The 13,953-nt window shown below is 43.8% G+C and overlaps 1 protein-coding gene across 4 annotated transcripts in view; it reads right to left on the bottom strand.

The window, feature by feature from the left end:
- The window catches only part of SGMS1 (sphingomyelin synthase 1), a 421,387-nt gene that overhangs the window by 38,512 nt on the left and 368,922 nt on the right, over positions 1-13,953 (bottom strand). For all 4 annotated transcript variants that reach the window (XM_073548229.1, XM_073548228.1, XM_073548230.1 and 1 more), the window contains one exon: positions 2,561-3,377. In XM_073548229.1, the coding sequence (XP_073404330.1) occupies positions 2,561-3,186 (626 nt within the window). In that variant the 5' untranslated portion in view covers positions 3,187-3,377. The remainder of the gene's footprint in view (positions 1-2,560; positions 3,378-13,953) is intronic.

Raw genomic sequence — 13,953 nt, 5'->3', positions numbered from 1 at the left:
ACCCCACAAGTGCCCAGCGAGAGAGATCTCTCACAAGTGTCCGGGTGACAGAGAGATCTCTCTCTCTCGCCGGGCACTTGTGGGGTTAACATTCACAGAGTCTGGGCATGCGCTGTGGAAAAAGCCGGTCCGGCGCTGCAAAAAAAACATTACATGGAACGTTTTTTCCAGACGCCGGACAGGCTGTTTTTGCCGGATCAGGCAAAAACCGGATACGCCGCATAGGTATCCGGCGCGATGCGGCAATAATGAAACTGAATGGGGGAAAAACCGGATCCGGTGGCAACAGGCGCCGGATCCGGTTTTTACATCTTTCGCCGCATCGCGCCTGATGCTGAAAACCGGATGTGTGAAAGTAGCCTAACACACCACACCGCCAGAGACTCAGATCCTGCAGTGCCAGACATGTCCTCCTGGCTTAAGCCATTACATGTCCGGGCCCGTCTGAAGTTTGCTAGAGAGCATTTGGATTATCCAGAAGAGTATTGGGAGAATGTCATACGGTCTGATGAAACCAAAGTAGAACTGTTTGGTAGAAACCGTCATGTTTGGAGGAAAAAGAATGCTGAGTTGCATCTAAAGAACACCAGACCTACTGTGAAGCATGGGGGGTGGCAACATCATGCTTTGGGGCTGTTTCTCTGCAAAGGGACCAGGACGACTGATCAGTGTACATGAAAGAATGAATGGGGCCATGTATCGTGAGATTTTGAGTGCAAACCTCCATCAGCAAGGGCACTGAAGATGAAACGTGGATGGGTCTTTCAGCATGATAATGACCCAAGTACACCGCCAGTGTAACAAAGGAGTGGCTTTGTAAGAAACATGAAGGTCCTGGAGTTGCTTAGCCAGTCTCCAGATCTGAACCCCATAGAAAACCCTTGGAGGGATTTGAAAGTCTGTGTTGCCCAGCGACAGGCCCAAAACATCACTGCTCTAGAGGAGGTCTGCATGGAGGAATGGGCCATCATACCACCAACAGTGTGTGCCAACCTTGTGAAGACTTACAGAAAACGTTTGACCTCTGTCATTGCCAACAAAGGATATATAACAAAATATTGAGATGAACTTTTGTTAATGACCAAATACTTATTTTTATCCATAATTTGCTAAATAAATCTTGCCAAATTAGACAAGGTGATTTTCTGGATTTGTTTTCTCATTTTGACTCTCATAGTTGTGGTCTACCTATGATGTCAATTACAGGCCTCTCTCATCTTTTTAAATGGGAGAACTTACAACTTCCATCACGAGCTGTAGCAGGTACACGGATGAGGATACCCAGAGACGGTCTTATTAATAATGTGAGATGTGCGAATTGTCCCTTGACTGCCTGTGACTAATGTCTACAATGTCTAGTATAGCCGAGCTGCCATTAGTCCCCTGTAACCTGCTCACCCAGTTTTAATTAGCCTTGATCCACAGCAGCACGGGACAGATGATGTGATGCACACACGACCGGCGGGGGTTTATCTAACTCCCTAACAGGATGTAACTACTTGCTAATAAAGCCATGTATCGCTGCCATACCACCAGACACCAACAACCGGGCGCCCTGCTTAGATGATCTCTTAATAGGAAAGTTAAGATATCCTTCACCCACATATTTACAAAGTAAAGCTTCAGTAACCTGCATAATGTCTGCACTAATGTCTCCTAAAAGTGAATTAAATAGCAGCAAGTATCAAATTTGACATAAGATGCTAAAGGTCCGTATTCTGGACATGCCTAGTCATAACCGTACCCCAAAGCAAGGCCACAAATTATCAGAAACCCATTAAATGAGTGGAGCTCATGTTTAAGAGAGCACTTCCCTTCCACAGCCAAATTTTAGAGATTTTGTGACCAAACCCGCTAAAGGGGTATGCCAGTTGGAAGAAGTCATCACAGGCTAAGAGACAACAGATCATTGGGGTCCAGGTCCTAGAACCCCACCTAACTGCCAGTAAAGGGGCACTTTTATCCCCATTAGAAAGGAGTGAGGTGCAGAGTAGGGTCTTCTTTATATATTAATGGAATATATAGTGTGTGTATATGGTTTATTATACTTTTTTTTTGGGGGGGGGGGGGATCTTAATTGTTTTTTTAAGAGCATTGTTTTTATTTTTTTTTTATAATCAGGGGCATTAAGTTATTTTCTGTTTGATTTTTAAAGCTTTAGGGGCAAACTGTATATGTTTTTAGTCATTTGTAAAAGATGATTTTATAGGGGTGCCCTAAAAGAATATTTTTAAATAAGGGGTGCACTTAAAAAGGGTTACCCCGATGCTGCACTTCCACACTGGGCGATGAATGTACAAGAAAGCTGCGTGATAACTGGCTGCAATTATCAGTGCTGATTACCTCCTGGTACAGGAGTAGATGGTGCTGGAGGAACCTTTAATAGCGCCTGTAAAATCATGATATTACTGTTGTAAAGATTGGTCCCATGTTGATGATCAACCCAATAAACAAAAAATTATATGTATGCTTTCTAAACATCGAAGGGATAAAACATACCAGGAAAAGCAATTCTGAGAGGAACATTATAAAGTGTTGATATTTGTAACTTTGCACTCACTTATACTTCAGAAATAACCACTGGAGAATCCACAGTGCCACTAAAATCATCCCATTGATTTCACATATGGAGAAGGCCCAAGCAACCCGGTCAAAATGATCAAAAAACACATCCGGGAGCGGTCCTTCCTCTGTCTTGGGAGGAACACGTTCATGGACAACAGAGATCATCACTGTGGTGAAGATAAAACAGCAAAGTGCATAGGTGAAGGCTACGAAGGTTTTACACCACTCATCAGGGAAAGACTGGGTACGATCCACCTCCGGCATAGGAATCTTTATCATCTCTTTCCGGACTCCATTTGGCATCCCATTCTTCTTCGCTTTGCTGGTGAAACTATGATCATTGGAATTGATCTCAGCTTTGATGCAAATATGTCCATTGGCATGCCCATTCTTATGTTCCTCTATGTGGTTTTCGATTTTCAGTGTCTCTATCATCTCCAGCAACTGACGTCCATTATCGGATGATACACGTGACAAGGGGGGTTTTCTGAAATCATCTTCCTTTAACCTAAGCAATCCTTGGCCGTTGAGAGCTTTAAAGGTCTCGGAGTATTCTTGTAGGCCGCGCGATGATAACCAGTCAGCAACCTCCTTGGGTGACCAGTAGATTACTTCCTTCATTTTCTAATTACAGCTTCTGTATGTTCTACACAATCCAATTAGAAATGTAGAAAAGCGGCAAGAGTCCTTTTCGTAACTTTCTCATCCTGTCTCAGGAGTGTATGTATAGAACGAAGGACCTTGTCTGGTGATGGGAAGACTTCACATGACTGTCCACGTGAGGAGGCATAGAAGGATGGGCAGACGGTCAACTGCAAAAGACAGAAAAGTCAGACGAGACTTAAGGAGAAAGACTACATCGGTAAACTGTGATAAATACACACAAAAGAAAAAAAAAAAAAACGTTACTATTGATTACCCTCATTTCAAGTGATGTCCCAAATTACACACAATTGAATGTCATACACGTTATCTTCCGGCTAAATGATGCAGGAAAGATGTATATCTTTGTACCGTGTTAGCCAGTAGATAGAAAAATATTCAGAATTGAGAGTCCTCAGTGGTTGATACCTTTTAATGGCTAACTCAAAGGATGGTAACACATGATGGGCATCAATCTTGGTCATCTCTCTTAAAGACAGGAGCGCTAGTGCATCCGAATACGCCTAGTTTTCTATGAGAGCCATAGCAAGGACTTGTCTGATGGCGGCTTATTTCCAGGAGAACAAAAGTATCAGCAGTGAGAGATCAGACACACTGAATCCTTGACTCCCCTGACAATCGAATCTTAGGGACCCCATACACAGACTGAACTCTGCCAGGAGGTAAGAGGTCCTCTTTAAAGCCATATGGTACTGTGCCCGGATAGCAATGCCTGACCGTCAGGTCTTCTGACCGCAGCTACATCATGGGCATGTATGAGACCGTTAGTTCAGTGACCCAAGCACGGCCCTTACATCACAACATTCCCTGCAATCACTGGCGATAATTGCCATTTCCAAGGTTTAACCTAAAATATTGGACCCCCCTCAAACTCTTACTTCTGGTAGGTCTCGGCCTCGTGCACACACAGCAGCAGACGCTCTGACAACATGCTGTGTTATTCTGTCAGATTCCAAGGGACACCACGTAGATAAATGTTAATTGCTATGTATCCAGAAACACAAAATATTACCAGATAGTCATTATTTATGGAGTAACAGAACAGCACGGTCTGTGACGGTGTAAGGGCCTTCACGCAGATTAATTGTGGTTACTGTGAATGAAGAAACACATCTACCCCCAATATAACAACAGAAGGCGGAGGCGGCTTTATCCGGAGATAAAACACATGGGAGAGGTCATTTCCCTTTCTGGAAACATTTTTAGCACGTTTGTAGCCTTGCAACACGGAGCACAAGACAACAAGTTTATTTTCAGTAATGACAGCCATGTGACCAAGTGTACAGTGTTTCCGAGTAGCACGCCTTATTACTTCTGCCCACTCTCAGTCATCCTTTGGGGAGGCTTGTTCTCTCCTCCACAATAATCTCTATAACCTAGGGTAGAGCAATGATCATCGGAAACCAACACTTGTTACCTCCCCCCCCCCCGAGAAGCACGGGGACGAGGCAGTTTACAATTAACCATTTAATAAAAAAGAAAAGGCGCTATCTGCTGTATAGGAGGTGGTGTCCTGCGTGTGGGACTTCTGGTATGGATGTGAGGGGACACTGACTGCAAGGGCTGGAGAGCAGCAAATACTGGAACTAAAGTACAGGAAATTAGTCACTTTTCACTACATTTAGTTGGTTAATAATTCAGTTTTCAGAAAGACAAAAAATTGTCTAAAAGCCCATAGAGGCAATACATTTCTATATTGATGTATAATGGCTTTCAATAGCTGAACATGGGTTTTTAAAGGGGATCTGTCAGCATGGTTTTGCTATGTAGTCAGAGCACCATGATGTAGTGGTAGGGAGCCTAATTCCAGTGATGTAATCACTTACTGGGCTGCTTAGTGCAGTTTTGATAGAATCACTGTTTACTCTGCTGTAGATGTAGCAGCCCTCAGAATGCTGAGCTTTGTCTAATTCTGCTCACATCTGATTAGCATCTTCCTGTGTATATTGTCAGAAAGTGGCCAGTGTTGAGGGAGGGGGTTGCACAGAATATCTGGATTGTATGACACGTGACCACCTAGTCCTCTGATAATCTCCTGCTAATAAAACACTGATTGTATTGAAACTACAGAAAGCTGCTGAGCAAATCCGTGGAATCGAGGTCTCTCTCTACATCATGCTACTCTCAGATTAAATAGAAGAAAAATGCTGACAAGATTCCCCACCTCCCCAACAAAATACCTACTAAAGCAGGCTCAGATGCAGAGTCCCATCTAAACACTGTGGGTGCAGACTGTGTAATACACCCAGCACCTGTCACCAATCAGATGCCTTTAAGAGGAGCAATGTTGCTGTATGGACCATACTGCTCACCATCTACCCCCATCAACCCAGTGACACGATCGTGGGGTGCTGATGGGTTGCCACTGCAACCAAGGGCCTAAAGAGCCTAATGAAGGATCCCCATCGCCAAAGCCTTTGTGCTCCCATGAAGCTGAAGTCTAGCTGCAGGCTGGATTTTATAGGAATTAGTCACTATATACTGCAGGACAATAAAAGAAAAGAGTAAAAGAAAAAAAAAATCAAAAGTTTGAATAACCATATTTTTCCCCCAATTCATACAAAAAAAGAAAAATGAAACAAAAAAAAAAATCAAACAGAACATCAGATATTTTCGCTTCTGTGAAAGCCTAAAATCATTTGGTAAAATGCATGGTTAACACCATAAAGAGGAAACCAAATGCCAGATTTTCACACTGCTGCACTCCTCCCAAAAAGACAAACCTGTCTTTGAAATTGAATTTTTGACAAATTTGGTACCCCCACAATCGCCCTGACCCAAAGAGCATAATTGCAAAGTGATTTTTAAAAGCAGAGTGAATGAAGTTTAGAAAAAAATTGCAGGGTTCTTTTTTTCCCCCATCATTTTACCCCACCTCTGGTTTGTTTCCCATTTTCCAGTAAGTGGTAGAATGAATAGTGGTAATCAAAACTACAACAAAAAAGTCTTAAACAAGTGTGTTGATGGAAAGGAAAAAAAAAAAAAAAAAAAAGGAAAAAAACATGCAAAATGACAGGGGGAGCGCTACAGGAACAGAACTCAACATCTTCTAGTAGCTCATTGGGGGTCTTTTGTTTTTGTAAATATTTGTATTCCAGATTAAATAATTGTGCCGCATCATTTCTTGTAACTCAAAGTTGTGTCGTTCCTCTGTTATTCCTCCTAGAAATGTATGAATAAAGAAAGTGACAACATTTTATTACCACTATCTTGTGAAAGAGTTGTACATACATAGTATAAAACTATCATAAGCGGCTGGACACTGACTGAGACGACCTGAACTGGTAAAGCCCAGCTGTCACTATATCCATACATTTCCAGCAGAATGCTAAAACACAAAGTTCTAAGAAAAGTGGCTACAGAATTCTTATATTACAGGAACTACAATTATTTCCTAACAGGACAGGAGATGTGACAGGTCCTCTATAAACGGGTCTCCACAGCACCAGCGACTAGAACAGGAGGGACACAAGATCCATCACTTTGGCAAGCAGTTGTCTTTAGGGGATCCTTACTCAATACATGGCTAACAACGTTAACACATCAAAGCAGCAAAGGCATCAATCACACGGGCTGGACAAGTACCAAGGAGCTGGCCATCTACCTGACCCACAGATGACGAGTCATGAATATTAGTCAGCTACATCACAGATTCCGAGCAGTGGTAAGTGGCGCAGATAACAGAGAAGATGCGAGCTGTGCGCAGAAGAGAACAGATCAGCAGTAAACCTGATAGACAAAACCAAGGGCAGCCGCGCTACACGAACGGGATATAACCGAGAATGCGGCCAGAGACATCAACAACTCAGACAATTCTCTTAAGTGGGCTTTCTGCTTTTCATTATTTTTTATTTTATTTTTTATTTTTTTAATTTTATTTTATTAAAAAGTTTCTTGCATGTGAAAGTAATAAAAACCGATGTACCTACCCCTGCCAATGCCAAGAGTCTTTACAATTATGCCTGCACTGACGAGGTCCTCACGTCTCATGAAATCTACAGTGGCATCACCCTTGAGCCCAGCGATTGGCTGCAGCGGTAACGTAGTGACACTGCTGGAGTCTCACCAGCAAACAACTGGGGATGCAGCAGAAAGTAGATCAGGGAAAAAATATGGTACATCTGACTGTTCTTTTCACATGCAGGAAACACTTGTCATAGGGAAAAAAAAAATCAAAACAGAAAACCCCATTAATGAGCAGTGCCGAGAACTGGTGCACAAACTCCTCTGTTATTCCTCCTGACTAATGGGATGGTCACTTCCAGGAGGAATAACACAAGGACAAAACATGGATTCTTTCATGGGAAATACAAGGACTTTTCCGGAGAGCCAGCAGTGTGTGTCCGGAGCAGGTACGAATGCACTGCTGGTCACTTCTCACCCATGGCTAGTCCCTTCTTCCCATACACCTTGCTGGGTCTTGTGCTTGGCCTTGTGCTCTGCGTGTGCACATTAGGCCTCTCATGGAGGCAATCTCACTAGCATCGGGAGCAGATTCAGGTCCTGGCACCGGCTCCTGATATCCACATAATTTTAATAACCGTCACCTCTGACGCCAGCTTTGTGAAGGGCGTTCATCTGCTCTCCTGAAAAAACGGCTGCGTGCTTTATCAATTAGCTCATTACACGGAAGTGAAATCGAAGCACTAAGAAGCTTTATAATCGCTCCAAACAAGCGCGGGCTGGTCGGATCAGTGTTCTGCTGACGCTCATTAATTCATGTGAAAAATGCCACAGAACATTAAACATTAACAATGACAGCCTCAGCCCAGCGCCACGCATGCCGGGCACAGTGCAGCCACCTCAAGGGTTCTTCAGCTGCTGCATGGGAACTCGCCCCGCTCCCTGCTCCGCTTACCACAGGAGCAGCTCTTTATTCTGCTCAGCCTACAGGGTCCGAACAAGATCAACAGTGAGGAAAACTAACAAGAAGGTACTGCTCGCTGCAGACTGAAGGAGCGGCGATACTAATGGCCCTGTAAGGCTGTGTTCACACGTTGCGGGTTTTTTCCTGCGTTTTTACCAAATAAAACGCTTTAAAAACGCTTAAAAGAAGCTTCCCATTCATTTTAATGAATTCTGCACTTTGTGCATATTGATGCGTTTTTTTCCGCGAAAAAAACGCATTGCGGAAAAAAAACGCAGCATGCTCATTAATTTTGTGGAAAATTCCGCATTTCTAGCTATTTTCTGTGTGACTGGGACCGCTCCAGGGAAAAAAAAAAAAAAAAAAAAGCATTAAAAACGCGCGTTTTTTTGCGCAAAAAAACGCACGGAAAACTTGCAGAAAAAAAGGCGCGTTTTCTGGGAAGGAGTCAGGTTTTCATGCAGAAATTTTCTGCATACATGTGCACATAGCCTAAAGGCTCACACACGGGCACTGTTAGAATAAGAATACGGGGTAGTCACAGGATTATTCTCAGAACAGAAAAATGGGATTTACGCTTTTTTCATACATGTAATTCCACACCTGTCCGGTCAGGAGGGTGCACAGGCACCGCCAGACCTGGGTTATAATAATGCATCCGAAAAGGCCCACTGCAACTACTTACTATCAATCCACCAGATAGGTGCTGATCGTTAGGACCCCCACTCACCCAGAGGACTCAGGAGGGTGCAATACAGAGCATTCATCCATGGCCATCTCCAGAAGTCCCATACAACTGACATGAACCAGTAAAGAACATGCAGGATTGTTGCGCCATTCAGACTCAGTACTAAAGAACCCCCATTTCAGAATTGTTGGGGGTCCCATCACCGATTCTGTGGATTGGTAATAAATGAGTTTGTTGCACCCACCCCTTTACAATGCATGACTATCCCATTTTGGCAGGGAGTCCTTTTTTAAGTCAGGTTTTTGTGTTTCCTGTATTTTTGTTTTTCATATAATTATCTTTATTTAAAAAAAAAAAAAAAAAATAATCACATTGTAATATTGCAACATTCAAAGTGTTCGAAACATACTTCCTGTCCTTTCAGGAAGTTTTCAGCACCCGCCTTATCAAGGTGGCATTACACAGATAAGGGTACCGTTACACATAACGAAGTCCCAGCGATCCGACGTGGATGGGATCGCTGGTGAGCTGTCACATAGGCAGCCCCTCCAGCGATCAGGACCAGCGAGCAGACAGACCGGCGTAGCTCTGCTATCTGCTACTCCGGTCTGACATACTGCGCTACTCTGCCTTGACCTCCCGACCTGCCTGCAGTGCACGCTGGTATCTAGGATAAACATTGGGTTTCTAAGGGCCCCGCAGCCCTTAGAAACCCGATGTTTACGCTGGTAACCAGCGTGCAGCGTCGCTCATCGCTGGCTTCCGCTGCCACACGCAGCGATGCGTGCTGGCCAGCGGGAGACCAGCGATGAGAAAACGGGCCAGGACAATCCAGCATGATCAGCGATACCCCGTGGGGGGGGGGCGATTGCTGCTGGATGTCACACACAGCGATCTCGCTGTGTGTAACGGGCTCTTAAGGGACACACACCACTATGTACAACTGATAACACAAGATCCATCAGTCACAATAGGTGATGACACACCTGACCCTGCTCCCCTTCATTCACAAGCACCTTTAGGAAAGAGTTAAGGTCCTGTTTCACATAGTGACGCACCAGCGATCCAGACAACGATCATACGACCTGATAAGGACCATTGGTGCATGGTCACACAGCAGCTATTCTGAACGATTCCAGCCTGCGTCCCTGAGTTCTGCGTCGCCAACGAGGTCGCTCGCCGCGTCAAACACAGCGATGCATGCTGGCCAGCGGAACACCAACGATCAAAAAATGGCCTAGGACTTTCGAGCACGATCAGCGATATCCACCGGGGGGGGGGGGGGGGGGTGGATGGTCGAAGATATGTGTCACATGTAGCGAGATCGCAGTTGCGTCACAAAATCGCATCAGCATCTCGCTAGCGATCTCACTTTGTGAGACGGGGCCTTTAAACAGCCTTATAACTCAGACGTGGATCGCAAGGCAGAGCTCGGACTGGCCATCTGCTCTCCCCATCCAACAGTGACCGCATGAACTTCTATGCAGCTCGGATACCAAGTCCAAGCATTGCGCTGTGATCCTCGTCAGACTCTTTCCTTACATTTGCTTATTGGACACTTCAATACAGAAAATAGGCCCTAATGAAATGGAAAGAGAGAAAATATATACATAATAAAAACAAGTACAGTAATCTTAAACAATACAAGTCAGGACTGGCACAGGAGGAGAGGACCCTGCCCGCGAGGGCTCACAATCTACAAGGGATGGGTGAGGATACAGTAGGCGAGGGTAGGGCTGGTTGTGCAGCGGTTTGGTGAATCAGATTTTTTTTATGCACTAAACTTTATCAGCACGCACAAGAGAAATCTACCGTGACGAAAACACAGGAAAAAAATGCAGCAAAAACTAAGCAAAACCTTTTTTTGAAGCAAATTTCTTACTGCCAAGAGAGCAGGTTTTGCCTGTGGAGAAAAAAATCCAATGTGTGAACATAGTGTAATAAGCTGCATTTTTATTCAGCAAAAATACATAGCATCATCTGCTCAACAGAAACTCATCAGGGCACAGACAGAGCTGATTGGTGGAAACCAGAGGCTTGGATGTAAAATTTGCACCTATTATATATTTACCAGTATATAACATGTATTACATAGTGAGGGAGTAAGTTAAAAAATATATAACGGCTGCTACGGGCAATAGACAATTTATTGTATACAGTTTTATTTCGGCCCAATGTTTTATTTTATTATTGTTTATTTTGGCCAAGTGTCACAATTATATAAACACATAAAAATGTGACACTTGGCCAATGTAAGCAGTAAAAAAATATTAAAAAAAAACAACCAAAGGGCCGAATTAAAACTGTATACAAGAAATTGTGTCTATTGCCCATAGCAGCCCTTATATGTTTCCTAACCTCTTTGGGAAGATTCAGGCTGCCGTGTGATTGGTTGCTGTGGGAAACAGTTCTTTAACCCTTTAGTAACAGAGCCAATTTGGTACTTAATGACCAGGCCAATTTTTTACAATTCTGACCACTGTCACTTTATGAGGTTACAGCTCTGGAACACTTCAGCGGATCCCGCTGAGTCTGAGATTGTTTTTTTTCGTGACATATTTGTTTTTTTTCGTGACATATTGTACTTCATGCCAGTGGTAAAATGTCTTCGATATAACATGCGTTTATAAAAAAAAAAACAAAACAAACAAAAAAAACGAAAATTGGCAAAAATGTTGAAAATCTTGCAATTTTCAAACTTAAATTTTTGTACTCTTAAATCAGGAGTGGTGTCACACAAAATAGTTAATAAATAACATTTCCCCATGTCTACTTTACATCTGCACAATTGAAGTGAGTTTGGGGGATCAATATAGCAGAAAATAACCAAAAGTGACACCATTCTAAAAACTGCACCCATCAAGGTGCGCCAAACCACATTCAAGAAGCTTATTAATCCTTTGGGGGGGGGGGGGGGGGGGAGAGAGATAGAGAGAGATAGGAGAGAGAGAGAGAGAGAGAGAGAGAGAGAGAGAGAGAGATTTTTCTTCCAGCAGCCAGAGAGGATTCAGGGTTAAAAGGGGAAAATGCGGATCCATGAAGCAAAAAAAAGTTACAGGCTCCGTTCGGTGAGGTCTGCGGACGCCAAAATTCTCGCGGAACCGCACAAACACGGACGCAACAGACGATCATCAGTCAAAATCCGCCCACAATGCAAGTCAATGGGGAAAAAAACGGATCCGCAAAGAGAAACGTGACAAACGGAAGTGTGAAACAGGCCTTAGGGTGTGTGCACACGCTGCGGAATCTGCTGCGGATTTATCCGCACGGATTTTGCAAAATCCGCAGGTCAAAAGACCTGCGGTTTATCTGCGGCTATGGCCTGCGGGTTATCATCTCCATAATGGAGGAGATGGTAAACCGCTGCGGAATCCGCAGAAAGAATTGACATGTCAATTCTTTCTGCGGTTTAGAAACTGCAGCAAATCCGCGTGGAAAATTCCGCAGCATCTGCACTGCGGTTTTTGATTCCCATAGGTTAGAATGGTACTGTACACTGCAGCAAAAACTGCTGCGGATCCGCAGGGGCAAATCCACTGCGGATCCGCAGCGTGTGCACACACCCTTATTCCTCAACGCTGTTAAAAAGTGATACTGTGGCTTAAGTACCCATAACTGTTAAAAGGCGTATCGGCGGTCGTTAATGGGTTAAGATGGCTTTGACAAACGTGCCCCATTATACAGAGAAGTCTGCATTCGGCCCATCACTCTTATTAATCAAGAACTGCAATATTTTTTATTGGCCGTTATGGGGTTGATATTACACATGTCCCCATGCTGTGCCTCCTTTACCCAGGTGCATCGATCGGAAGGAATGGCTTTTGGAAGCATGTATTGGGGCCTGGTTCAAATGTTACAGCCGATAAGTGTATATTATCGCCAAGAAGACATGCGTCTCCCAAGAAAGGCCACAATAAGTACATACAATGTAAGGAGTTAAAAACTCGGCTGGCTCAAAGAGAAACGCTCGGCTAATATTCTGCAGCATTTCCCAGAAACAATTAGAAGAGAAAACATAAGCATTTAGAAGACATGATCGGATTAATCTGCGACTTAACGATACAAAATAAAACCATCACGTCGTGCAGAAGTGGCATGCTGCTATAATAATATCTAAAGATTTCCACCACAGTCACACAACCACAGTGCACCCGCTCTGCCCCCCAAAACCAAAAGTATTTATGGGATATCCTTTAGGGTAAGTGAATAGTAAGTATTTGCAACAGAAATTTCTGCAACTCTTGGAAGGAAAAACGCAGCATAAAAAGGAACTCACAGTATGGATGACATCTGCAGGAAAAACGCTGAAAGAACTGACATGCTGCAGATTTAAACCTGCAAGGAAAAATAAGCAACATGTGGACGAGACCTCACGCATCTCATTCACTTTGCTGGCACAAATTTATGCAGGAAAGAAAAAAAAATAAAAATCTGTTATGTTTGCACAAGCCCTTACCGTACAGGGGCCTGGAAAAGCTGGGCATGGCCTTAACAATAAAAGGAAATGAGAAGCAATAACAGTACGACAGACGCCTCTAGGACAGCCTTTCACATAAAAAGCAGGGTCCTTACTACAATATCATGGATGTAGGCTACAAAAGGAAGCGATCGCCTTAAGCAACATAAGAAGCTGGTCTTAAGCCTTTAAGTGTCTTATGTCTTTGTAATGCAACATAAGATTGGTTAAGATGGCAGGGAATGCTGCCGTCACATCTGACAGGACTTGCTCCCCTACAACCGCATGACTAGTATGTAGCACCCCCATGATTTTGGAGCCTCGCTGTTATCCTGGGGTGGCACCCTGTACTATTACAGAGTGAGTGTCACAGTATGAGCGTGTTCACAAGCACAAGATCCGCTTCTAGCAAGTGCTCAACACAGGACAGCGCCAAAAAGGGACAGGGACAAAAACTGAACTTGGAAATTATAGGCCAGTAAGTTTAACCTCAACTGTGGGTAAAATCCTGGAGGGTTTTCTAAGAGATACTATACTGGAGTATCTGGAGAAGAATAACCTTATGACCCAATATCAACATGGGTTTACAAGGGACCGTTCCTGTCAGACTAATCTGATAAGCTTTTATGAAGAGGTAAGTTCCGGTCTGGACCAAGGGAATGCAGTGGACGTGGTGTACATGGACTTTTCAAAAGCTTTTGATACGGTGCCACA

Source organism: Dendrobates tinctorius, unplaced genomic scaffold (assembly GCF_039654945.1).
Source record: "Dendrobates tinctorius isolate UK_male_01 unplaced genomic scaffold, ASM3965494v1 ptg000156l, whole genome shotgun sequence".
Classification (NCBI taxonomy): Eukaryota; Metazoa; Chordata; class Amphibia; order Anura; family Dendrobatidae; genus Dendrobates; species Dendrobates tinctorius.
Note: the sequence above shows the minus strand (reverse complement) of the source record. Positions and strands in the feature narration are given on the sequence as shown.